The 25,148-nt window shown below is 45.9% G+C and overlaps 1 protein-coding gene across 2 annotated transcripts in view; it reads left to right on the top strand.

Annotated features, from left to right (window-relative positions):
* The first annotated feature begins 276 nt into the window (after positions 1-276).
* LOC147621627 (receptor homology region, transmembrane domain- and RING domain-containing protein 2-like) overlaps positions 277-25,148 on the top strand; it is a 109,253-nt gene continuing 84,381 nt past the window's right edge. For both annotated transcript variants that reach the window (XM_086824418.1, XM_086824417.1), the window contains exon 1: positions 277-505. In XM_086824418.1, the coding sequence (XP_086680544.1) occupies positions 292-505 (214 nt within the window). In that variant the 5' untranslated portion in view covers positions 277-291. The remainder of the gene's footprint in view (positions 506-25,148) is intronic.

Below are 25,148 nucleotides of genomic sequence, written 5' to 3'. Positions count from 1 at the left end.
GGCCTCATAGGTCACCTCCTCGTGTGAATACGGGGATGTCGAGTGCCCAGGGTGCTTAACCATGGCTACTCTTCATAATAGGGCTGTATAAACATGCTACAAACGATCGACACATGGAGCATAGTTGGTGCCCCTATCCACGAAGACTGATTAATTAGTTAATGCCCGATAGGAGTATTAATTAATTAATGGAGAAAAGTGAAGAGTTAGTTTTGACCGAAGGCCAATAGTAAAATAAAGAATGGGATGGACTACAAAGCATGGTGAAGACTACTAATTCAAGTAGTGAAGATGCCGAACGCAAGGGAGAACGAGGCAGGGGGAGAGCGAGGAGGAGGAGAGGGGGTCGCGTGGGCGGGGCTAGTGAGGCGAAGGGAGGTGATGCTGAGCTTGGTGGGCCTAACCATTGTCATCTTCACCCTTCTGGGCCGTGTCAATGCTACGCTCCTTCTCATAACTCCCTCCAACGATTCCATGGCCTTCCCTGACGTGGAAGCCAACTTCGGTAAGCTCTTCACCATTTGTTCAATCTAATCTGCATAATAGGCCATCTGCTGTGAAAAGTTAGGGTAAAGGGGGAAAATGGGGGAAATGTGGAGAAATTAACTGGGAGAAGTTCCAAATCGGAGAATCTGATCGTTTGTAAGGACAATTTTAGTTTTGGGAGAAAGGGAAAAATTGAGAGCGAGAGAGAGAGAGAGGCTTTGCCAGATCGGGCATGCCTTGCAGAAGGGCACGAGCAGCAAGAGACGCACAGTAGAGAAGGGCACGAACTGTCAGCTTCGGCCAAGAACAAGTCGGGTAGCGACACGTACGTATATATATACGTATATGTTCCTGGATTCATCTAGGTATATATATGTGTGTGTGTGTGTGTGTGTGTATTATATATGTGTGTGTGTGTGTGTGTGTGTATATGTGTGTGTGTATATATATATATTATATAGTGAATTAGGCTGCAACCATATGCGTATGAAATGTATGGATTTGTTTGGAATATGTTCTTGGATTCATCTAGGAATAACATTGGTTCGTCCTAGATAGATAGATTCCAATGAGGAAGCCTCGACGAAGGAATTTCGGTAGGGCAGGTGCTTTGATTGTAACCTGTGTATGTCACAACCGAGTGTTAGTGACCAGATATGTGACTTCTTGTAGTTGCTTATTACTTTCCTGAACAATCATTGATCTTGCCTATTGTTTACCTAGAGTAACTTGAAATTATGTATGTGATCCAACACATGTCTTGGATGTAGTGCACAAGATATGGAGAGTGGTTTTATTATCATTCTTGAGAGAGTGTTTCCTGTTTTAGACTTATGAGTTTGACCCATGAGGGAAGCATGGCTTGACTTTTGTCGAGAAAATTACACTGGCGAGGGTGCTACGTGACCATGGATAACTTTATTATTGTTAGCATGGTGAGGATGGGCCGTAATGCCAGGTGTTTTTTCCTTGAGGTGCACTAGGTTTATTGGTGATTATGCTGGTAATTATAGAATGTGTAGATTTTTGGTTCTGTAGAATAGATATCCCCTTTCGAGATTGGATGATAAAGGATAGATCTAAGTCCTGGTTTATCTTATGGAGTTGGATAGGTACTAGGCTTTAGTATTAGAGTGGTTAATCGAGGGGGACATGTTATGTAGATATGTGACATACACAGCATGACAATACGATCTATACTTGATTTTCCAAATGCCTTTGGCTCGTGTATGTCCTCTATCTTGAGAATCACAAGAGAGAGAAAGAAATGAAATGAAATGAAATGTCATATTAACGTCTTCAAAAGGCCCGATGACCTATGAGACAAAAGTTAGAATCAAAGGATATATATATATATATATATATATATATATAGAGAGAGAGAGAGAGAGAGAGAGAGAGAGAGAGAGAGAGAGAGAGAGATTACACAACTTGAATGGTACTCATATGAAAGAATGAAGGACCCAAGTACTTGCTTTTATAGGCATCAAGGCCTTTGTCTTTTGACCCTAAATAAGAGAGTGTTCACACCTAGTGTGTTCACACCACAAAAGACACTAGACTCCAGACTAACTTTGAAATATCCAACAAACTCCCCTATAGAGTTATGGTGGAGTTGCGTGCATTTTCTTCAATAGTCCTGCACACCAACACAAGTAGACACAAGACGTGTTCCCGGCTTAAGTCCCAGAGGCCAGAGGCCAGTAAGCTTGGCTCAGAGGCCACTAAGGGTGGCACAAAAGACTCAGAGGCTCAACAAGCGTGGCTTAGAGGCTTAACAAGCATGGTCTCGGTGAAAGACTTAGAGGTCAGGTCCTGCCTCGGGTGACAAAGACAGCCTGCATTGGCATAGTAAAACAACCTCCTCTCACCTAAAGCAAGGGCAAAAAGGGTATGATGGAGAGGAGCCTTTTATGGAAATAAGGTGTTACATAATCCAAAAAAGGATCCAAAAGATAAATAACTCAGATTTTGGGGGACTACCCATGAGTTATTTTGGGGGACTACCTGGGCATAGAACCCTTGACTCATACAAAATAGGGAACTTAGAAGTAGAGGAAGAAACCCCCCTCGATGCCGATGACGCTCCTTTTCGGCGTCGTTTCTAAGTAATGGATGCTTGGGGCATCCTGTAGGCTCATGGACTAGGGCAGAGCACCCGGAAGTGGATGTGCTCGATGAAGTAGTAAACGTTGATGATGAATGAAACCGATCCTGTCAAGTGGGAGTAGACTCTGTTGGACACCCACACGCGTAATAGCACAACTTAAATATCACAATTTGAAATGGACAACTTAATAACAAATGAAAATTGAAATGAAATGAAATGTTGATAGATGGACACCAGCACTGGGGCCGGAACTGTAACACGCGGAAGCTCTGGGTAGTCTTCTTTCAGCCCTAAACACTCTTGGAAAACCTTATGATGCAAAAACGCACCATCTGATGCAAAAACGCAGGTAGAGAGACAGTAGAGAGAGAGTGAGAATTGCTGGAAATTTAGTATATACTATGGTACAAAAAGGGTACATGTCTGCAGCCCTTGGCTGCCTTCTTGAAAAGGTGATAAGACACCAAAATTCAGTCCCAAACTAGGACTCCTATTGACTCAAACCCCTAGTGGGCTGAATGAATACAATATGGAGCACTTGGCCCTATTTATATGGGTCTTTGGACACTTTTTATGCTGGCCGACTGCTGGTCGGCCAGTTCCATGTCCATACCAATATTCAGCGCTGCCCGACTGGATATACTCTGCCCGACTGGATCTGCTGCTTGTTTATGATGCGCCTGCTGCCCACACTCTGCTGACGTCAGCCAACAGCTCTTCTGGCAGCCAGCATCCTCTGTCCTGCAGCCGACAGCCATCTGATCCATGCTTTGCTCCAAGTCTTGCTCCATGTCCACCTCAGATGCTACACCTGAAGCTCCTACATTCTGGTTCTACCTATCTTCTACTGGTTCATGGTCTTTATCTGTTTGCCTCTTCTGGATCTAGCCCTGAGAATGTCCATGGCATCTGTGATGCACATGACATCCCCCTCTGCTAAACTTGATGACGGGAATCCAACTTGCTCTTGGATGACTGTCATCATCCCAATCCTGTCCCGAAGTCCCTCTGTCATCATCCATCCCTGGCAAAACCTTTTTCTCTGAAAATCCGGTCTGTTCTCCAAACCACTCTGTCTCTAATGAAGATCTATGCATATAGTCTTCCTCTAGTCCACAATCCATTCCTGCCTTGACTCTGAACACGGTCTTGGTCTTCTTTCCTAGGAACTGAGTCTGGCACTCTCACATCACCCTTGGAGGATCAACCTCCCTTGGGACCGTTACCTGAGAACCTATCTGGCTCACGGAACTGCCATCCCCATCTGGCACTGTGGAACACCACCAACAAACCTCCTGGGAGTTCTTCCCGCTTCTGTGCTCCTCGCCTTGGGCTTCGAATCCGTGTACTTTCCTGTACCTTGGACCTGTACACCATCATCTGGGACTGAATCAGTGTTTAGCTTTGCTGAGCCTGATGCTCTGATACCAATGTAACACGCGGAAGCTCTGGGTAGTCTTCTTTCAGCCCTAAACACTCTTGGAAAACCTTATGATGCAAAAACGCACCATTTGATGCAAAAACGCAGGTAGAGAGAGAGTAGAGAGAGAGAGTGAGAATTGCTGGAAATTCAGTATATACTATGGTACAAAAAGGGTACATGTCTGCAGCCCTTGGCTGCCTTCTTGAAAAGGTGATAACACACCAAAATTCAGTCCCAAACTAGGACTCCTACTGACTCAAACCCCTAGTGGGCTGAATGAATACAATATGGAGGACTTGGCCCTATTTATATGGGTCTTTGGACACTTTTTATGCTGGCCGACTGCTGGTCGGCCAGTTCCATGTCCATACCAATATTCAGCTCCCGTACTAACGCCTGGCTCTCCCGATCTCGGCACCTTTGGACCGTGGTTCTCCAAAAGCTTGGACTACCCGGCACCGAACGGGTGTTAGCGGTAGAGAGAATCCTTTATCAGATTTACAACAAAGTTCTTTACTTAAATCTGAATTCACTTACTTGTAGCTCGCAAATGAAAGACAGATACCCGAGGTGGTTCTCCAAAAGCTTGGACTACCCGGCACCTTTGGACCGTGGTTCTCCAAAAGCTTGGACTACCCGGCACCGAACGGGTGTTAGCGGTAGAGAGAATCCTTTATCAGATTTACAACAAAGTTCTTTACTTAAATCTGAATTCACTTACTTGTAGCTCGCAAATGAAAGACAGATACCCGAGGTGTTTGTGTGCAGCTACTAGAAGTGGACACCAGGGCGCAGCAGCCTGTCGACGACGAGGAGGAGCTGCTGCCTGTGTAGAAGGTGTAGCCACCTAGGAGGTGCAGAGCCACCTGCAGCCACCTATGGAAGGAAGGTGCAACCCCACGCAGCTGCCTGTAGAGGGTGAAACAACTGCCTGTTGAAGAGGAGACAGCCACCTTTTGTAGAGAAGTGGCAGCCGCCTGAAAGGGAGGAGGAGCACAGCCTGCTGGAGAGTATGCGCAGCCTGCTGCTGTGGGAGACACTGCCACCTGGAGAGTGCAGAAGAAAACCTAGCTGCAGCTGCGTGTGGGGTGGCGTAGCTGTCTGCAGGGTTAGAGGGCAGCCTGCCGGAGAGCAAGTGCAGCCACCTGCTGGCCGGCTCCCCAAGGTTGCATGGGGGCGGCCAGTTTCATGGTGTGGTGTGGGTAGGTGGCCATGCACCCACCCCCACACACTTAAGGGGCTAAGTGTGGCTCCCCACCTTGGCCCATATGTGGGTGCCCATAATGGGTGCCCACTTAAAAATGAATGTGAACTTACCACCTTATAAAATGAAAGGTTAGAAATAAAGCTATTAAACCAACAAGTGCAATACACTTACCACCTGTTCACACGCAACAAAACTCGTCAGAAGACAGAGCAAACTTCACGACTCACTGGCAGGCGTCCCGCTCATGGAACAAGTACAAAACATCTGTCGGGCACAGAAATGGCGCGACATAAAACATAAATCCTGGTCTTCCTATGGAGTGACAGTCCCATAGGTAAAACACAGTTCCAGGCACGAGCCTCCCTATGGAGTGACAGTCCCATAGGCAAGACACCGCACAAATACTGGCCCTTCCATGGCGTGACAATCCCATGGATAGAACACAGTCTAGGTCATACACGGGTGGCACCAGTCTGGCTCCGGTCCATACGACACCATCCTGCTAACACATGTGGCACCAGTCTGGCTCTCGTTCATGTTAAGCAAAAATACTGGCCTCTTCACATGAGACACCGGCGTGGCCTCAAGTGAACGAGACACAAAACTAGAGATGGACCAAATGGTTGGCCAATTGGTGACATCCCCCAGGGCTTCTAAAGAGTTGTCCTCAACTGAAAAGCCTCAAGATATGCCTGCAACAGCAAGCCTGTATGACACTTCATTGATCTTTTGGATCACCTTGAGGAGTCCATAATAGCGAGGAGAAAGCTTAGGATATGATCCTTCTCGTCTTGGCCTCTTCCGAAGCCTAGCCTTCTCAAATTTCAGCAAAACCCAATCACCTTCTTTGACTTGCATGTCCCTTCTATGCTTGTCAGCAGCCATTTTATGCTTATCTTGTGACCTTGCAATGGCTGTCCAACTGAGTAAAAGCTACATCCAAGTCACGAATATATTCATCAGCTGCAAAAATCTCATCCTTGTTGCCATATATATATATAGGCAGTGATGTGTGTGAACACATTTAGGACCGCCGGGGCACTTTTTCCCTCTTTAGGAGGTTTTTTCCCTCGGCTTGTATATACGCCCATCCTTCTAGGGCTAACTTATCTTTTGTACATTGACACAATCTAATACACTTTGTGTTGTGTGCATTCTTGCTTCTTCTTCTCCAAGCTTTGTGTGCTTTCCTGCAACCCTAATTCCAACAATTGGTATCAGAGCAGGCATCGGCTCCCAGGGCTACACCGCCAGCACTCTCCGACTCACGTTCTCGGATTGAGGTGAGCTTTTACGAGGGCTTCTAGGTCCCTATACTCTGCAAATAAGCCCGTAGGGCTTAGCGTTCTCAGAAATCGCATCTGAGGTCGTTTCGGGCTCCGTTTTTGCATTTCAAGTTCTGCACTGGTGTTTTCGTCATTTTCTGCAGAAATTTCGACAGTGCAGTTTTCTGCAAAACAGCATACGTATTCTATTGTGGACCGTGCTACATAGCACGAGTTGTTCTCTGTTCAGTCTTTGCTTCATTACAGGTAGCTTTTGCATCAGTTTCAGTCAGTGGCCATGGCTGATAACAGCAATGATGTATTTCGCATGTTATCTGCTGATGACAAATTGGATGGAGACAGCAACTACCCACTTTGGGCATACATGATGCAGCATGTTTTGGTTGCAAAAGGAGTGTGAAACATTGTGCAGGGTATGGATGTACGTCCAGGTTCTGTGGATGTAGGATCTGTTTGAGGATGTTGCAGGTTCTAGCAGCTCTACTGTTGCTGCTGTTTTACCCACTGCTGAACAAGCTCGTTGGGATGGTAAAGATGCGCAGGCTCATGCCTTGATTGCACTTTCTGTCAAACGTAACATCACCCCACATATTCATTCAGCTAAAACAGCAAAACAGGCTTGGGATATTCTAGCTGGTTTGTATGCAGGTCGTAACGAGGCAAAAATGGTTTACCTGCGTAAAGAGCTAGAATTGAAGATTATGCAAGAAGATGATGACATGAATGTTTTTCTTGCTGAAATTAAAGATCTCAAAGAACAGTTGATTTTTGTAGGTGAGATTATTCCTGATCATTCTCTTGTGCAGACTGTTCTTGATGCTTTACCTGAGACATATCAGACTTTTGCTTCCACGTGGAGACTTCTTAATGAGGACAGACCTGATGCTGTCAAGTATGATACTTTAGTCAACAAGCTCTTGCAAGAAGCGCAGTCCAGGCAAAACAGGGCCAGGCAGCGTGCAGTTGATCAAGCATTTATTGCTGCCCAGCAACAGAGAAGAAGTGGTAAGGCAGCCCCTTCCACTGTTTCTTCTCCTATTAGTAGGTCTGCAACTTCTTCTCCTTCCACACGTAGCAACAATAAGTCTGAGAAGACTCTTGATAAAGGCAAGAAAAAGACCAGGTGCAACTATTGTAAGGCAAATGATCATGTCATTAAGAATTGCCCTAAGCTAAAGGCTAAAGAGGCAAAGAAGAAAGAGTCAAATGCAGCCACAATAGCGGATGCTTCTACAAATGCAGATTCTGCAAATGTTGTGCAGGATACAGAATGGGCATTTAGCGTGTATTGCCAGTATGACCCATCTGTACATGATGCATGTTTGGCAGTTTCTGTTGACTCTAATGTATGGTATTTTGACAGTGGTGCTACAAAGCACATTACCTCGCATCGTGATATGTTCACTTCTCTTGAGGTTGTCCCTAATGGGAATACTGTCACATGTGCCAATAATGCTTCTTACCCAGTGAAGGGCGTTGGTAAAATTATGCTTACTGCTGCAAATGGCAGCACTTTCACACTTTCAGATGCTTTGTATGTGCCAGGGATAAAGAAGAATCTATTGTCTGTCTCTGCGCTTGCTAGACTTGGACTTGTAGTCAAATTTGTGGATGACAGATGTACTGTTCATGATTTGACTTCTGGTGATACGATTATTATATCTGGCACCTTGTTTCGTGGGCTGTATAGGCTCAATTCTTATGACAAGTGTGTGGAAGATTCAGCAAATGCAGTTTCTGATGAAAAGGCAGTTTCAGATGCAAAACTATGGCATGCTCGTTTTGGTCATCGGAACTTTGCTAGTTTGCTACGTTTGCAGAAATTTGATATGGTTGCTTCATTGTCCCCTCTTGAGGCACCATTGAAACATGTTTGTGAAGGCTGTATTTTGGGCGTTCTGCGTTTCCAAAGGATGGTTCTGTGCGGGCCACTTGCAAATTGCAGCTTGTACATAGTGATGTATGTGGGCATATGCAAACTCCGTCATTTGGTAAACACTTGTACTTCGTGACTTTCATTGATGATTACTCAAGGCATGCATGGGTATATCCATTGAAGGCAAAGTCCGAAGTGTTTTTGTGCTTCAAACAGTTTATGCTTATGGTTGAAAATGTATCCACTTGTACTGTGGGCACCCTCCGTTCTGATCGAGGGGGGGAGTACATGTCTTAAGAGTTTGATGCATTTCTGGCTAGTTGTGGGATAAAACACCAATGTACAGTGCCGTATACCCCTCAGCAAAATGGTGTTGCTGAGAGGAAGAACAGGTCAGTTATGGAGATGGCACGATGTATGGTCAAGAGCCAAGCTTTGCCACATGCGTTTTGGCTTGAGGCTATCATGTGTGCTGCATATGTACTCAACAGGTGTCCCACTAAGGCCTTGCAGTCTATTACTCCATACGAAGCTTGGCATGGCAGGAAGCCTTCTATTGGTCACTTGCGTGTCTTTGGTTGCTTGGCCTATGCTTTAGTGCCTATGCAACAACGTAGAAAATTAGATGATAAGGCTGTCAAATGCATTTTTGTTGGCTACAGTGCTGAGAGCAAGGGTTACAGATTGTATCATCCGCAGTCTAAGTGTATCTTGATTAGTCGAGATCTTGTTTTTGTGGAAGATGCTGTGCAGCCTTTGTTATCATGTACCAAAGAGACAGGTGTGAGCTCACGGGATGTATTTGATACATTGTTGCCTCTGTTTACAGGTGGGAATTCAAATGTAAGTCCTAATGAGGCAAATATTCAGCCTATGCAGATTTCAAACGACATCATAGATCAGCCTATTTTTGATGCAGATTTACAGGATGTAATTTCTGAGGATAGGGCTGAAAATGAGCAGGCTAGAGGTATGCCTAAATGGCTGGTGCAAACCTTGCGTGATAGTAAAATTGATGCACCTATATCTAGTCGTACTCGTTCAGGTTTTCAGCATGCCTCTTATGCATCAGATTGTTATGCTTTGGCTGTGTCTAGTATGTGTGAAGAGGAAGAACCTCTTTCATTTGATGAGGCACAAAAATCAGAAAATTGGTTGGCTGCAATGCAAAGTGAATATGATGCTATAGTGAAGAATGGTACATGGTCTTTGTGTGATTTGCCTATTGGTAAAAAGGCCATTGGATGTAAGTGGGTTTTTAAGTTAAAACGAAAGCCAGATGGCAGTGTTGATCGCTATAAGGCTAGACTTGTTGCAAAGGGTTATGCTCAAGAAAAGGGCATTGATTTTGATGAGACCTTTGCTCCCACTTGTCGTATGACTACCATTCGTAGCATTTGTGCATTGGCAGCTCATAATGGTTGGAATGTACATGAGCTGGATATAAAGACTGCGTTCTTGAATGGAGATTTGCATGAAGAGGTGTATGTATCGCAGCCTCGTGGTTTTGTTCAAAGAGGGCAGGAAAACAAAGTGTGCAGGTTGAAAAAGGCTTTATATGGTTTAAAGCAAGCTCCACGAGCTTGGTATGAAAAGATACATGCATATTTGACTGCACATGGGTTTCAGAATAGTCCAACAGAAAGCACTTTGTATGTTAAACGTGTGGATGGTGTACATCTAATCATCTCTCTATGTCGATGACATGCTGCTCACAGGACCAAATGAGAGTCATATTGCTGATTTTAAGGTTGATTTGAATGCCTCTTTTGAGATGTCAGATTTGGGACATTTGCATCATTATTTGGTATACAATTTAAGGGTGGGGATATATTTCATGCGCTCCCCCTTGTCGTGTAGCGGGGGAGTGCATGAAACACTTTCCACCTGGAGCCCCCTCATGCCAGCTCAGCCCCTGTGCAGATGCTGATCTTTGAAAGCTGGCCGCTTCCATCTCAATGGTTTCTCTATTTTTCGAGTAATCCAAAACATTCTTCGTTTAATATTTCTAAATTCGAGGCGCATACCACAGTATTCTTGATTCTAGACTCCATAGAGTACCCTAACCGTATCATTAGTACGTCAATGAGCTAATTAATCAACCAAATAACAGAAAGATAATTAAAGACCGCCACATTATCGATTGCTTGCATTAGTCTAATACAATCGCAGAATGATCATTATTAGATGCAACAGTATAAACAACTTGCATTAGTAGTACTCGTACTTGATCCAGAATGCAAATTATTAGTATTGAAACGCTCCATAATGACAATCATCACAATGCATGAGGGACTTAATTGAGGGCGTCAGCATCACAATTAATAATAACGATTTTTTAAAGACCACACAATGGATTGATCACTGTATTTGTGCAATTTTCTTGCATCATCCAAAATATACAATAAGAGATATCTGGTTGTCTTCAAATGATGATTAGTGATAATCTCTCTCTCTCTCTCTCTCTCTCTCTCTCTCTTTGATCAAGCAACAGAAAGTGGGCAGAGGGGAGAAAGGTCCCAGGAGTTCCACATAGCAGCCTCTTGTTGGCTTTGGGCATCTGAGTTATTGTTATTATCACCATTAGAGCCCAGATTGGAGAAGGTTATTATGGAAGATATGGGACTAAGCTCCACCAATTATTTCACGCATGTAGAGGGAGTGATTGCTGGGACGTAACAACACAAAACATGACAGAAAAGCAAGCTCTCAACCATCTGCTCGAGGTACATATGGTGAACCCGATTCTTCGAGAACAAAGAGGGATCCCACTGGAACTTGCTGAATATCCCAGCTAGTATATTGTTGATATATCTTGTTTTCAGGCACGTCTAGGAAACTCATAACGTACCCATCCTCTTCACAATGTAGACCATGAGGTATGCTCTCATCTCTCTTATAACGTGTAACAAACTCACAACATAATGTGCATATGCTGAACAAATTCCTCATACTCCATACTATTCTTAACAAGCCTATATTCTCTATGTCATGTCGTTTTACATTGACTTGTTCTTAACAATCCTACATGGGAAACTAGAACAATAGGGATACATTGACTTGTTCTAAACAATCCTTCATGGGCCCCACCACCATAATAAGGGCACACTTTCCTAGGCTCTCTAGGAGATACTCTCCACTTTGCCTCCATATGTTCAATCACTTTATCCACAATTTTCTTACCATCCTTCTTGGAAGGTCTACTTTTAAATTGGTTCAAGAGTATTGAACCATTGTCACACATTCACAATCGGCATAATACACAATCGCCAAGGTGCTTTTTGTAAGAAAGACTTTTCGATCAACATGCATCAATGCTATACATGGTTCAAAAAAGTTCATATCCATTAAAAGGAAGCTACTTGAAAAAAAAGTTCATATCCATTAAAAGGAAGCTACTTGAAAAAAAAGCACTAGCATAAGCATAATGAAGAACAAAATTAAGCCCAAGTGTTTTATGTCACTAGCTACAATGATCACTCTGCATTCCCATCCAAAGCTTTGGCATCCAAAGTTGCTTGCATGGAGCGTTTTTTGGTAGCTGCGGACCGTGGAAAAGGAAGAGCACTATTTTTTGTATATGCTTTTCTCCCAAGAGGACGCTCAATGAATGGTCTTGCTCGTTGTATAGAATTTCCAAAACCATCTTGTACAATCTGAAAATTCTCAGCAGGATGCAATGCTCCATGCTCGTCCCTTGCTTGCACCTCTTGCATTTGAAGCAATAACCTTTGCATTAAGGCATCAAAATGTGCTTGTAAGCTTGGTTTTCCTTCCACCATGTGTACAATGCGCTCATAGCAATCTGTCGCATTAGGCTTCTTCGCATTTGGCTCTTGAGTACCTTGTTGAGAATGTAGACCATTCTCAATGCTATGAGTCTCCTCCATGACAGAAATACAATTTGAGCCAATACATGTGTCATGGCCATTGTCATACAACTCCAAACACTTACCAATGATAGTATTTAAATTAAAACCCTTTAGTAGCATGACCTTTACTTGGTGCTTACACATATTGCCCATCCACAATTACAACAATCCCAATCACAATCGGCATTATACACAATGTAATGGATCTTGGCGCCTGAGGATTGACTTTTTACCTTTGCCATAACCCTTGTGCCTTCATTAAAAAATAGTACATCTCCATCTGGGATGCTCTGAGCTCTTTTCAGTGAATGCTCAATCAATCTTTTTATGGCTTTATTTATGACAAAGCCACCCTTCTTTGCCTCAACTATATACGAAAAATACGATAAACATGCCGTCATAAGTTTGTGCAAAAGCCAATCAATTCTACGTCCCCATATGTACTTCTTGCCACATAAGAAACGAGACTTTAAAGTAGCATGATATGACTCGATAGCTCCATTTGTATCTTGATTTGCACGCGGAAGCATCCTCAAGCTTCTTGCCCACATCTCTACAAAAAGATAAGGCCCAGGTGAGTACTAATGCATAAAAAGTACATTAGGTTCCAATGATGTATTAAAGCTTCAATCAAACTTTTGATGAGGCACAAAAATCAGAAAATTGGTTGGCTGCAATGCAAAGTGAATATGATATTTGACTGCACATGGATTTCAGAATAGTCCAACAGAAAGCACTTTGTATGTTAAACGTGTGGATGGTGTACATCTAATCATTGCTCTCTATGTCGATGACATGCTGCTCACAGGACCAAATGAGAGTCATATTGCTGATTTTAAGGCTGATTTGAATGCCTCTTTTGAGATGTCAGATTTGGGGCATTTGCATCATTATTTGGGGATACAATTTAAGCAGTGTGATGGAGGTATTGCTTTGTGTCAGACAAAGTATATTGAGACATTGTTGCGGAGATTTGGCCTTGAAGACTGCAAGCCTATTGCTACTCCAATGGAGACAGGTTTGAAGTTGAGTCTTCATGATGCTGGAGATCACTTTGATGTCACACTCTATTAGACAGCTGTTGGTTGCCTCATTTATGTATGCATTACGAGGTCGGACATTCCGTTTGCAGTCTCACAGGTGAGCAGGTTTATGCATAGCCCAGGGTCTCAGCATTGGAAGGCAGTTAAACGCATCTTTCGCTACTTGAGTGGCACCATACATCTTGGGTTGTTTTATCCCAAGGGGGGATCGTTGCCGCCAGATTTACATGCTTTTTCGGACTCAGATTGGGCTGGTTGCTATGACACAAGAGTGTCCACAAGTGGTTTTTGTTTCATGCTCGGTAGCTCATGCATATCTTGGTTGAGCAAGAAGCAACCTACTGTGGCCACTTCTAGTTGTGAAGCTGAGTACAGGGCAGCTTTCACAGCTACGGTTGAGTGTGTGGCTCAGACGGCTTATGGCTGACTTGGGTGTTGGACAGGAGTCTGCCACCTTTATCTTCACTGACAGTCAGAGCGCATTGGCAGTTGCGAGAAACCCAGTTTTTCATGCTCGCACAAAGCACATTGAGGTGCATTATCACTATGTCAGGGAGAGACTCTCAGCAGGAGAGATCAGCTTGGCCTATGTGCCAACACAAGACAACCTCGCCGATCTTTTCACAAAGGCGCTTCCTCGTGAGAAGTTCGAAGCTTTCCGCAAAGCTTTGGGCTTGCTCCTCTTTGTGGACTGATCTACTTCGGGCATGGCACTCCCCTATACATGAGTGCCAGCTCTCGTTCACACCATCACTCCCAGGGGGGGATTTGTTGCCATATATATATATATATATAGGCAGTGATGTGTGAACACATTTAGGACCGCCGGGGCACTTTTTTCCTCTTTAGGAGGTTTTTTCCCCCGGCTTGTATATACGCCCATCCTTCTAGGGCTAACTTATCTTTTGTACATTGACACAATCTAATACACTTTGTGTTGTGTGCATTCTTGCTTCTTCTTCTCCAAGCTTTGTGTGCTTTCCTGCAACTCTAATTCCAACAATCCTTTGTACGAAGGATGGGTGGCAATACCATTCTGCCATAAATAATCTCAAACGGGGCCTTTCCCGTGGTGGAGGCATGGATCGTATTATTGTAGGTAAACTCAACAAGTGGAAGATACTTCTCCCATGGAGTCTTTTGATCTGCCACATAACACTTCAACAAATCCAACACGGCTAAATTTGCAGCTTCACTTTGGCCATCCGTTTGGGGATGATAAGCTGATGAAAACTCAAGTTTAGTGCCCATATTATCAAATAAAGCCCTCCAAAAGAGGCTCGTAGTCCTGGGATCTCTATCCCCAACAATGGATTTAGGCATACCATGATGTTTGAAAATGTTAGCAAGAAAAAGCTTTACCATATGATCAACTTTAATGGTTTTCTTGACGGGCAAGAAATGAGCTTGCTTGCTAAACCTGTCCACAATGGTCCAAATAGCATCATTCCCATGCTGGGATCGAGGCAAATCCATAATAAAATCCATAGTAATACTTTCCCAAGGTTGCGAAGGAATAGGCAATGGCTGAAGCAAACTTGGAGGTTTTTGCCTGTCAAATTTCACCTTTTGGCAAGTAATACATGCACGTACATAAGCCTCAATGTCTTTACGCATGCTTGGCCAAAAGAAATATCTCTCAATCATGCGTGTAGTGGGCATGATACCTCTATGACCAGCATAAGGTGGAGCGTGACATTCTTCCATAACCTTTGGACGCAAATCCTTCACCACACATAGGCAATTATCCTTCATAAGATAGCCCTCGTTGATAACATAAGAGGCATGTGAATGACCAGCCATCAAATCAGTCCATATATGGCAAAAATCAGCATCCAAATGATACAAATTTCGCATAGCAGATAAGTCTCCATGAGAGGCCACTGAGACTGCAGCCACATAAGGCCTCTTGGATAACGCATCTGCCACCACATTTTTCTTTCCGGAGTATGTACAATCTGAAAATGAAACATAGAAAGAAAATTTGCCATTCTCATCTGTTTCTCTGAAAGCTTTGTTTGAGATAGAAAATATCTCAAGCTTTGATGATCTGTCTTGACTACAAATTCAGCCCCAAGAAGATAATGTTTCCATATCTTTAAAGAATGAATTACAGCCAAGAGCTCTTTCTCATAGTTATCCATATGAAGCTCAGCATCATGCAAATGACGGCTTTCGTATGCAACTGCATGCCCTTCTTGATTTAGGACAGCACCTATACAATTGCCACAAGCATCACATTCTACTACGAATGACCTTTGCAAGTCAGGAATAATCAATACAGGTCCACATATGATAGCATGCTTGAGCTGCAAGAAAGCATCCTGTTCTTTTGAAGTCCATTTGAAAGTGGTTTTCTTCTTTGTGAGATCATGTAGAGGGGTGGCTATCATAGCAAAATGCCTTATGAAACGCCTATAATATGAACATAATCCCAGAAAACTACGTACTTGATGTACGTTTTGCAATTCCGAATGGTCTCTTACTCCATCCTTGGATACAATGTGACCCAAATAATGTATCTCTGAACATTTACCTGCGTCATGATCTCTTGTTGTGCGGCACTCACACGGTATGCGGGTTTGTTAGGTGGAGAACTACCTGGCACAAGATCTATGCGATGATCTTCGGGCCTTTGGGGAGGTAATTCACCTGGCAATGCATCAGCAAAACAGTGGTTGAATGAATGAAGAAAATTCAGCCTATCATAAGTCATAGCATCCACATTTTGATGACTTGGTTCAATGCTATCACGAACAAAAACCAAGTACGCAGAAAGACTCTTTTTCATTGCTTTATTAATTTGGATGTGAGATACAAGTGGGATGGAATCCCCTTCTTTGCTAGCATCAATGAAATGCATGCGGCCTCTATGCATAAAAGAAATCATGTTGGTCTTGTACTCTTTGCGGGGCTCAAGCCTATGATGCCATGGCTTGCCCAACAATACATCATATCCATTTAGTGGTGCAACTAAGAAATGTTCATTATCAAGGTAGCCCTGGATATGTATGCGCAACTTCTCTATCAATGGGGTAACCTGCACCTCTTTATCAACAAAAGCAGCTTCGGCTTCAATCTGAGGTCCCATGTTCTCAACCTCAATACCCAAGGCAGCTGTCGTTTGTATAGAGATGAAGTTATCGGTTGCACAGTCAAACATGAATAAGGCGGGCTGATCCTTGATTTAACCCCAAGCCTTGCATACCATCTACTCTTTTGCATCATGATTTGTGTTTCCCTGCACATCCGGAACTGCATGTACATTAGCCTTGGTTTGCTTGTCCTCGTGCTTTGGTTTGCGGTCAGGGCATTGTCGAAACATGTGCTCTTTGCTGCCACAAGAAAAACATTTTCCCTCCTTGGCATATTGCTCTCTTTGCTCCGGGGTCAAGCCAAATTTGTTCTTCTTTGGGCCTTGATCTTTAGATGAGGTATTTTCAGCTCTACCTCCCTTGTGGGTCTCCCGGAAGTTCTTTTTAGGTGGCTGTCCACCTTTTTGCAGATTTGGGACAGCCTTGTCTTTCCCCTTTGAACCGCCTTGATCTTGCTTAATTTTGAGCACCAATTGCTCCGTAGCAAGAGCAGAGGCTGTAAGCTGTTGCAAAGTATGTTTCGGGTGCAATTCAATGCTCGAACGATAAGCTGGTTGCAATCCGGAGCGAAACTTCCTCTTTCTTTCATCCTCAGTGATTTGCATAAAAGGAGTTACCTCGAGCAACACTTTCCAAAACTTGTTGACATACTGTTGCACACTTTCATTATCTCTTTGCTCAAGTCTATCCCACTTTTGGGTGAGAGTTTGCTCCGCATTTGGTGGCAAAAACTGAGCATAGAATCTGTCCTTAAACTCCTTCCAGGTGCAAATGAGGTCCTTGGTGATCTTTTCAGTGATCCACCAATGAGCATCGGTCCCCTTCAAAAACATGCTAGCATGGCGTACTTTAGACTTCTTAGTGAAGTCCTCATCGCTAAAAGCAATGTCAAACTGTGCCACAAATGCTAACACTTTGGAAGCATCATGCTCTCCATGAAAAACATCAAACTTAACGGACTTGTCACCTGCTTTAAATTCCTTGAGCTTTCTGGCATGAGGCTCTTAGTCCTCTCTTTTTCTTTTCCCCTTATCCAACGGGGCAGCCCTATCTGCATGGGCTCCATGGGCCATCTTGGAAGTTTCATGAAGCACGGTGGCATGTGCTCCACGAACTTGAGAATCAGATGCATGTGACTTTCCTGCATAAGGCAATGTCTCTCCATGAGACAACTCAGAAGGCAAAGCTCTTTTAGTGGCAGACCTGTCACCCCTACCATGGGATACATGTCTTGAATGCATGTGACCATTATGCCCTCCAACTAGCAGACATATATCTGTCAGGCTTTGTATCTTGTGGAGAAGATGCATGACGAGAGGTGTCTGTCACCTCTTCCTTTTGCATAAAAGACCTCAACCTTTGAGATGCGGGATCTCCATGCTTCAAGCGAGGTGGATTTCTGAATTTCAGCTCTCCATCTTCCCCCTCTTTGATGTCACCTTTGCGGAGGAGGTAAGAAAGTGCCAACTCCCTTGGCTTCTTGCCCACTTCCCGTGCCATGGACTCAAAAGTCACATCTACCATTGCATCGGCTTTCCTTGCTTCAATGGCACTTTGCACATGGGGATCTTCATGCAAAAATTTCAGCTCTTGCTCTTGTGCCTACAAAAGCTTTCTCATATGCTCCATTTCAGCTCTAATTGCATCAGGCTCTTCTTCTTGCATGACTGTCTTTCCTCGAGACAGTTGTCCCTTTGAATCACTATCATTTACCCTTTCAAGGGGCTTGTGCCTTCCTCGTAGAGCATCAGAACCACGCGAGGCACTGGATGGGCCCCTCGAATTAGGCACTTCCAAAGGGTTGCCTTGGCTGTCCATTGTGTTAAGTGTGCTAGAAGCGGGGTGTCCAATACACAGGTTCGTTTCCCCACTAAGAAGAGGGAAACAACCGTGCTCTGATACCAATGAAACCAATCCCGTCAAGTGGGAGTAGACTCCGTTGGACACCCACACGCGTAATAGCACAACTTAAATATCACAATTTGAAATGGACAACTTAATAACAACTGAAAATTGAAATGAAATGAAATGTTGATAGATGGACACCAGCATTGGGGCCGGAACGGGCCGACCCCCCCCTCAATATATGATATATTATTGGGAGTAGTTAACAAATACAATGCTCCATGAGTTCAAAGAACCAGATGATGTCCATGTACAACTGAGATGAATACAGTACCAAACAAGAGGCTCGAAGTAGATGTTCGAAGGAGAGCGACCACTTGAGTGGTCCAGTCTCTACGGTCCTGTGCCTTCACTGGTGTTCTAGTGTCATGTACATCATAGATGCCATGGACATTCTTAGGGCTAGATCCAGAAGAGGCAGCCAGATAAAGAGTAGAACCAGGTAGAACCAGGATGATAGAGCACAGAGCACCTTTGGCAGTGAAGACTAGAGACAGGCGTGGAGAGCAATCTGAAGACCAGATGGCTGTCGGCTGCAGGAAAAGGTGTTGTTGGCTGCACACAAGGCTGTCGGCTGCACACTGAAGAGGTTGGCTGAACCAGAGGACAAGGGCAGCAGCAGCAGGCGCATCAAGATCCAGGAGTAAATCCAGTCGGGGCTGAGTTAAATAGCATTTATGCATTTAATACTGGCCGACCAGCAGTCGGCCAGTTTCCCATGGATTTCCAAGGCTATAAATAGGCCCAAGTGCTCATAGATTCATTCATTCACTCCCTCTAGGGGTGTGAGTCATTAGGGGTCCCATAGGGGACAGATTTTGGTGTGTTACCACCTTTTATGTAAGGCAGCCCATGGCTGCAGATTTAGGTACCTTTTTATACCATAGAATATACTGAATTTCCAGCACCTCTCTCTCTCTCTCTCTCTCTCTCTCTCTCTCTCTCTCTCTACTCTCTCTCTATATCTGCGTTTTTGCATCAGCATGGTTTCCCAGAGTGTTTAGGGCTGAAAGAAGACTCCCAGAGCTTCTGCGTGTTACATTGGTATCAGAGCATCAGGCTGAGCAAAGCTAAACACTGATTCGGTCCCAAATGATGGTGTATAGGTCCAAGGTACAGGAAAGTACACGGATTCGAAGCCCAAGGCGAGGAGCACAGAAGCGGGAAGAACTCCCAGGAGGTTTGTTGGTGGTGTTCCACAGTGCCAGAGGGGATGGCAGTTCCGTGAGCCAGATAGGTTCTCAGGTAACGGTCCCAAGGGAGGTTGATCCTCCAAGGGTGATGTGAGTGCCAGACTCAGTTCCAGGAAAGAAGACCAAGACGGTGTTCAGAGTCAGGGCAGGAATGGATTGTGGACTAGAGGAAAACCAGATGCATAGATCTTCATCAGAGACAGAGTGGTTTGGAGAACAGGCCGGGTTTTCAGAGAAAAAGGGTTGCCAGGGATGGATGATGACAGAGGGACTTCAGGATAGGATTGGGATGATGACAGTCATCCAAGAGCAGGTTGGAATCCCGTCATCAAGTTTAGCAGAGGGGGATGTCATGTGCATCATAGATGCCATGGACATTCTCACGGCTAGATCCAGAAGACGCAGCCAGATAAAGAGTAGAACCAGGTAGAACCAGGATGATAGAGCACAGAGCACCTTTGGCAGTGAAGACTAGAGACAGGCGTGGAGAGCAAACTGAAGACCAGATGGCTGTCGGCTGCAGGAAAAGGTGTTGCTGGCTGCACACAAGGCTGTCGGCTGCACACTGAAGAGGTTGGCTGAACCAGAGGACAAGGGCAGCAGTAGGCGCATCAAGATCCAGGAGTAAATCCAGTCGGGGCTGAGTTAAATAGCATTTATGCATTTAATACTGGCCGACCAGCAGTCGGCCAGTTTCCCATGGATTTCCAAGGCTATAAATAGGCCCAAGTGCTCATAGATTCATTCATTCACTCCCTCTAGGGGTGTGAGTCATTAGGGGTCCCATAGGGGACAGATTTTGGTGTGTTACCACCTTTTATGTAAGGCAGCCCATGGCTGCAGATTTAGGTACCTTTTTGTACCATAGAATATACTGAGTTTCCAGCACCTCTCTCTCTCTCTCTCTCTCTCTCTCTCTCTCTACTCTCTCTATATCTGCGTTTTTGCATCAGCATGGTTTCCCAGAGTGTTTAGGGCTGAAAGAAGACTCCCAGAGCTTCCGCGTGTTACATCTAGGACCACGCACAAACAGGCGCTCCCGTACTAACGCTTGGCTCTCCCGATCTCGGCACCTTTGGACTGTGGTTCTCCAAAAGCTTGGACTACCCGGCACTGAACGAGTGTTAGCAGTAGAGAGAATCCTTTATCAGATTCACAACAAAGTTCTTTACTTAAATCTGAATTCACTTACTTGTAGCTCGCAAATGGAAGACAGATACCCAAGGTGTCTGTGTGCAGCTACTAGAAGTGGACACCAGGGCGTAGCAGCCTGTCGAGGAGGAGGAGGAGCTGCCTGTGTAGAAGGTGTAGCCACCTAGGAGGTGCAGAGCCGTTTGTAGCCACCTATGGAAGGAAGGTGCAACCCCATGCAGCCGCCTGTACAGGGTGAAACAACCGCCTGTTGAAGAGGAGACAGCCGCCTTTTGTAGAGAAGGGGCAGCCGCCTGAAAGGGAGGAGGAGCACAGCCTGTTGTGGGAGACACTGCCACCTGGAGAGTGCAGAAGAAAACCTAGCTGTAGTCGCCTGTGGGGTGGCGCAGTCGTCTGCAGGGTTAGAGGACAGCCTGCTGGAGAGCAAGTGCAGCCACCTTGTAGAAGGCACAACCGCCTGTATGGAGAAGGGATACCTGGCTGCAGCCGCCTGTGGGGAGGAGGCACAGCCGCCTGTAGCAGAGGTGCAGTCGCTTGTATGGGAGGAGGAGAAGTCGCCTGCAGGAGAGGAGGAGGAGCAGTCGCCTGTATGGGAGGAGGAGCAGCCGCCTGCAGGAGAGGAGGAGGAGGTGCAACCTGAGGAGCAGTAACCGCCTGGCTGCAGTAGCCGCCTGGTGATGCAGCCGCCTGAGAAGAATAGAAGCGCAGCAGCCTGATGTGCAGCCGCCTGAGAAGAGCAGTAGCGCAGCCTGAGAGCAATTCGTGCCAGGGATGATTTGCCGGCTGTATATCTTTACGGGTGGGGTGGTCGCTTCCTTTTGTAGAGATTGGAGGGGAAGTAAACGACCACAGCTGGCCGGCTCCCCAAGGTTGCATGGGGGCAGCCAGTTTCATGGTGTGGTGTGGGTAGGTGGCCATGCACCCACCCCACACACTTAAGGGGCTAAGTGTGGCTCCCCACCTTGGCCCATATGTGGGTGCCCATAATGGGTGCCCACTTAAAAATGAATGTGAACTTACCACCTTATAAAATGAAAGGTTAGAAATAAAGCTATTAAACCAACAAGTGCAATACACTTACCACCTGTTCACACGCAACAAAACTCGTCAGAAGACAGAGCAAACTTCACGACTCACTGGCAGGCGTCCCTACTCAGTAAGTGGCACGTCAAACAGGCAAACACAAAATCACAAGTCATGCGAAAACAGTTTCAAACATTCAAAACATGAGTGCATGTGCAGATAGTATCATGGACATATCTCCCGTTCATAGAAATGGCGCGACATAAAACATAAATCTTGGTCTTCCTATGGAGTGACAGTCCCATAGGCAAAACACAGTTCCAGGCACGAGCCTCCCTATGGAGTGACAGTCCCATAGGCAAGACACGGCACAAATACTGGCCCTTCCATGGCACGACAATCCCATGGATAGAACACAGTCCAGGTCATACACGGGTGGCACCTGTCTGGCTCCCGTCCATGTTAAGCAAAAATACTGGCCTCTTCACATGAGACACCGGCCTGGCCTTAAGTGAATGAGACACAAAACTGGAGATGGACCAAATGTTCGGCCAATTGGTGACAATGCACATCTCATCAATGAAGTAGCCAATGCATACCACATCTCATCAATGAAGTGGCCAATGCAAACCACATATGCCCTGACATAGGCATCGATGCTGACTTTGGAAGATCCAATAAAGCATCTAGCTCCAACGGGTGCCAATGACTGGGTGTAGGATGTCATACATCAGGTTAGGGGCAAGATATCTCCCAATCTGTGCTAGATCAATCTGGGGTCTGTCCTCTCTGCTATGCCTCCTTTGAAAGAGTGCACAGAGCGGAAGCAAATAAGCACTAGAGTGTGTTGAGTAGAGAGTGCAAGAGAGAGAGAGAGATATGGAGCAAATATGCTGAATATACTGAAGCAATACAGTCCCAAGCAAAGAGACAGAAGTAGTCTCATAAGTGAGGGAGCAAAAGATAGACTAGGCAAGATCAAAAAGTGGAGGCCAGCCACTGAAGTTGCCGCTTGCGCACTAGCGCTTGCCTGCGCGTGCACACGTACCAGGCCCGTCTGAGCGTACAGATGACCGGTTGTGCTGCTTGCGTATCAATCGGCCTGCGCTCCACTTGACTGTGCGAAAGCAGTCGCCTGCCTGCGTACAGATACCCGCAAACAACCGGTCTGCGTGTAGCTACGTGTGATGAGATTCTTCACGCACAGAACTGCGCAATAACCATACAAGCGCTACTTCTCTCTCTCTCTCTCTCTCTCTCTCTCTCTCTCTCTCTCTCTCTCTCTCTCTCACCATGATGTAACTTTTGGTCTCATAGGTCATTATGGCCTTTTGAAGACGTTAATATAACATTTCATTTCATTTCATTTCATTTCTCTCTCTCTTGCATCCAGCCGATTGGCTTTTTCTTTTTTCTCTCTTCAAACTGTTCAAACAATTGCAACAACACAGTCCTTCTTGCTAAGAAAACCAACCCAACTAGACCACAATCTCCATCATCACGGGCTCCTACGATGAAAAAGCAACATACTTGATCTGAAAAAACAGCAGTATGCACAGAAAAAACAGCAAGCTTCTCGAACTCATACCTTTTCTTTGACCTCATCTTCTCTACCTACCGACTTGCTCGTTCACGAGGCTTGCTTTGATGCCACTGTCAAATCCCCATAGGATCTCCTCGTAGAACTCTCCTGGTACATGACTCAAAACCTGCAAATAGCCCAAACAAACAAGACGGGGGTGCAGGCCAGGGGCCTGATTCACCTCCCAACCATGACAGCCGTGGGCAAGCCCACAAGACTTGGCTGTCTCCACCAAGCCACGAGTTGAGCTAACTAGATGGACGTACCGACCAATCTCTACCTCGTGACGTCCCATACCGCCACGAAGCTACCCTCGTAGGCCTCGAGACTGCTGCCGGCTTCGGCTGCATGAAGCAGGTGCACGTTTGCACTAGATCTAGGCTCCTGACCATAGAGCTCTCACAAAGTCATGCGAGACTCTATATGACTAATGACTAACCTTGGCCATCCTTTTATAGGCTCTTGGCCGATCATCGGGCGTGCACATGTGGGCGCCCGCCCGTCCATACTTGGGTGCCCGCCCGTTAGTCTATCCCTAACTCAGCTCTCCAATCAGCCTGCCTAGCTCCAAGCTTTCCCAAACCTCGAAGCTAGTCTTTTTTTTTTTCCGAGAAAAGATCCTTTCATTAGTTATAGAAAAAACGCCCGTAGGGCTACAAAAGATCTCTCCTGCTCATAAGAGAAACAGAGCAGTGAATACAGCATGGCAGCCCGGGAGACTCTCCCTAGGTGCTGCAAAATACAAACATCAGTACAAAGGACTGAGAGGCTAAATCATACAATAGGGGGGGGGAAGAGCCAAACAGGTGGCCTGTAGTGCCAACGGGGGGATCCCGTGTGTAAGGTGTAGAAGGGGCCACAACGCCAAGTGGTGTGAAAGGCCTGGCGCCGCAAGATCGCCTCATTCGAGTCTCCCCGGATGCGGTCGTACTGTCCTCGCAGGGTGTGGATCAACTCCTGCCAAATCCCACGTACAGTCTCTGCTGGTGGCTCCAATCTCCCCTCAAAGGCCGTAAAGCACCGGGCCCTCCAGGTGAACCAGATGGTGAGGAGCTCCCATCGTAAATCCCGCTCCTGTGTCCAGTTGGTGGACGAGAAATCCGGTGCTGGAACCAGGCGAGGCTGGCCCCTAATAAATTTGATGGCCTGACTGCCCTGCTCCATCTCATAGCCCATAGCAGGCCCTGACGAGGTCGACCAAGCAGCGGCGCCCCACGTAAACATACCCTCTGGAGAGAGGGGAGCCAGAATACGCAGCATCCGCAGCCAAATCTGTTGCGCCTGAGGGCAATCCCAAAGGCAGTGTCTCTGTGTCTCCATAGGGTGGCCGCATCGGACGCAGGCCGTCGGAAGACCGCTGTAAACAAGCCAAGTGCCACCTGCTGAGCCCCTGTGGGGGCGACCAGCCACTGAAAAGTCGAGATCCTGCGGGCCTGTCGACTAGCCCAGAGCCGAGCCCAAAAATCCTCCAGGAACTCCTGTGAGAGTCCCTGTAGCCACCAATGCCCCGCTGCCGCTGGAGAGACCGTCCTCCTCGCCGTCAAAATATGCCGCCCCAGCCGAACAGTATACTGGAAAAAGGTAATCTCTGTGGCCTCAAGGGATGCATAAGGATCGTGCCACTCATACTCCCCGGGGTCCCACTGTAGCCGGGCCAAGGGGCGCGCTGCATATGCCCATATGCGCCAATCCGGGAGCACATCAGCAGGATCGGGGTCTATATGCCACTTCCGAGAAGCGGCGGCCACTACCCGAATCCTCTGAAAGGTGCACTCTGCAACCAAAGGCGACTCCACCTCCACTCGCTGGAGTCTGCCCTCATCCTGAATCTCATAGTAGAGGCAACTGCGATCCTCAGCGCAAGCTCTGACAGCAATCAAGATCTCCAACTGTGT

The sequence above is a fragment of the Cibotium barometz genome, chromosome 30, assembly GCF_041138505.1.
Source record: "Cibotium barometz isolate CiBa-2024 chromosome 30, ASM4113850v1, whole genome shotgun sequence".
Lineage (NCBI taxonomy): Eukaryota > Viridiplantae > Streptophyta > Polypodiopsida > Cyatheales > Cibotiaceae > Cibotium > Cibotium barometz.
Note: the sequence above shows the minus strand (reverse complement) of the source record. Positions and strands in the feature narration are given on the sequence as shown.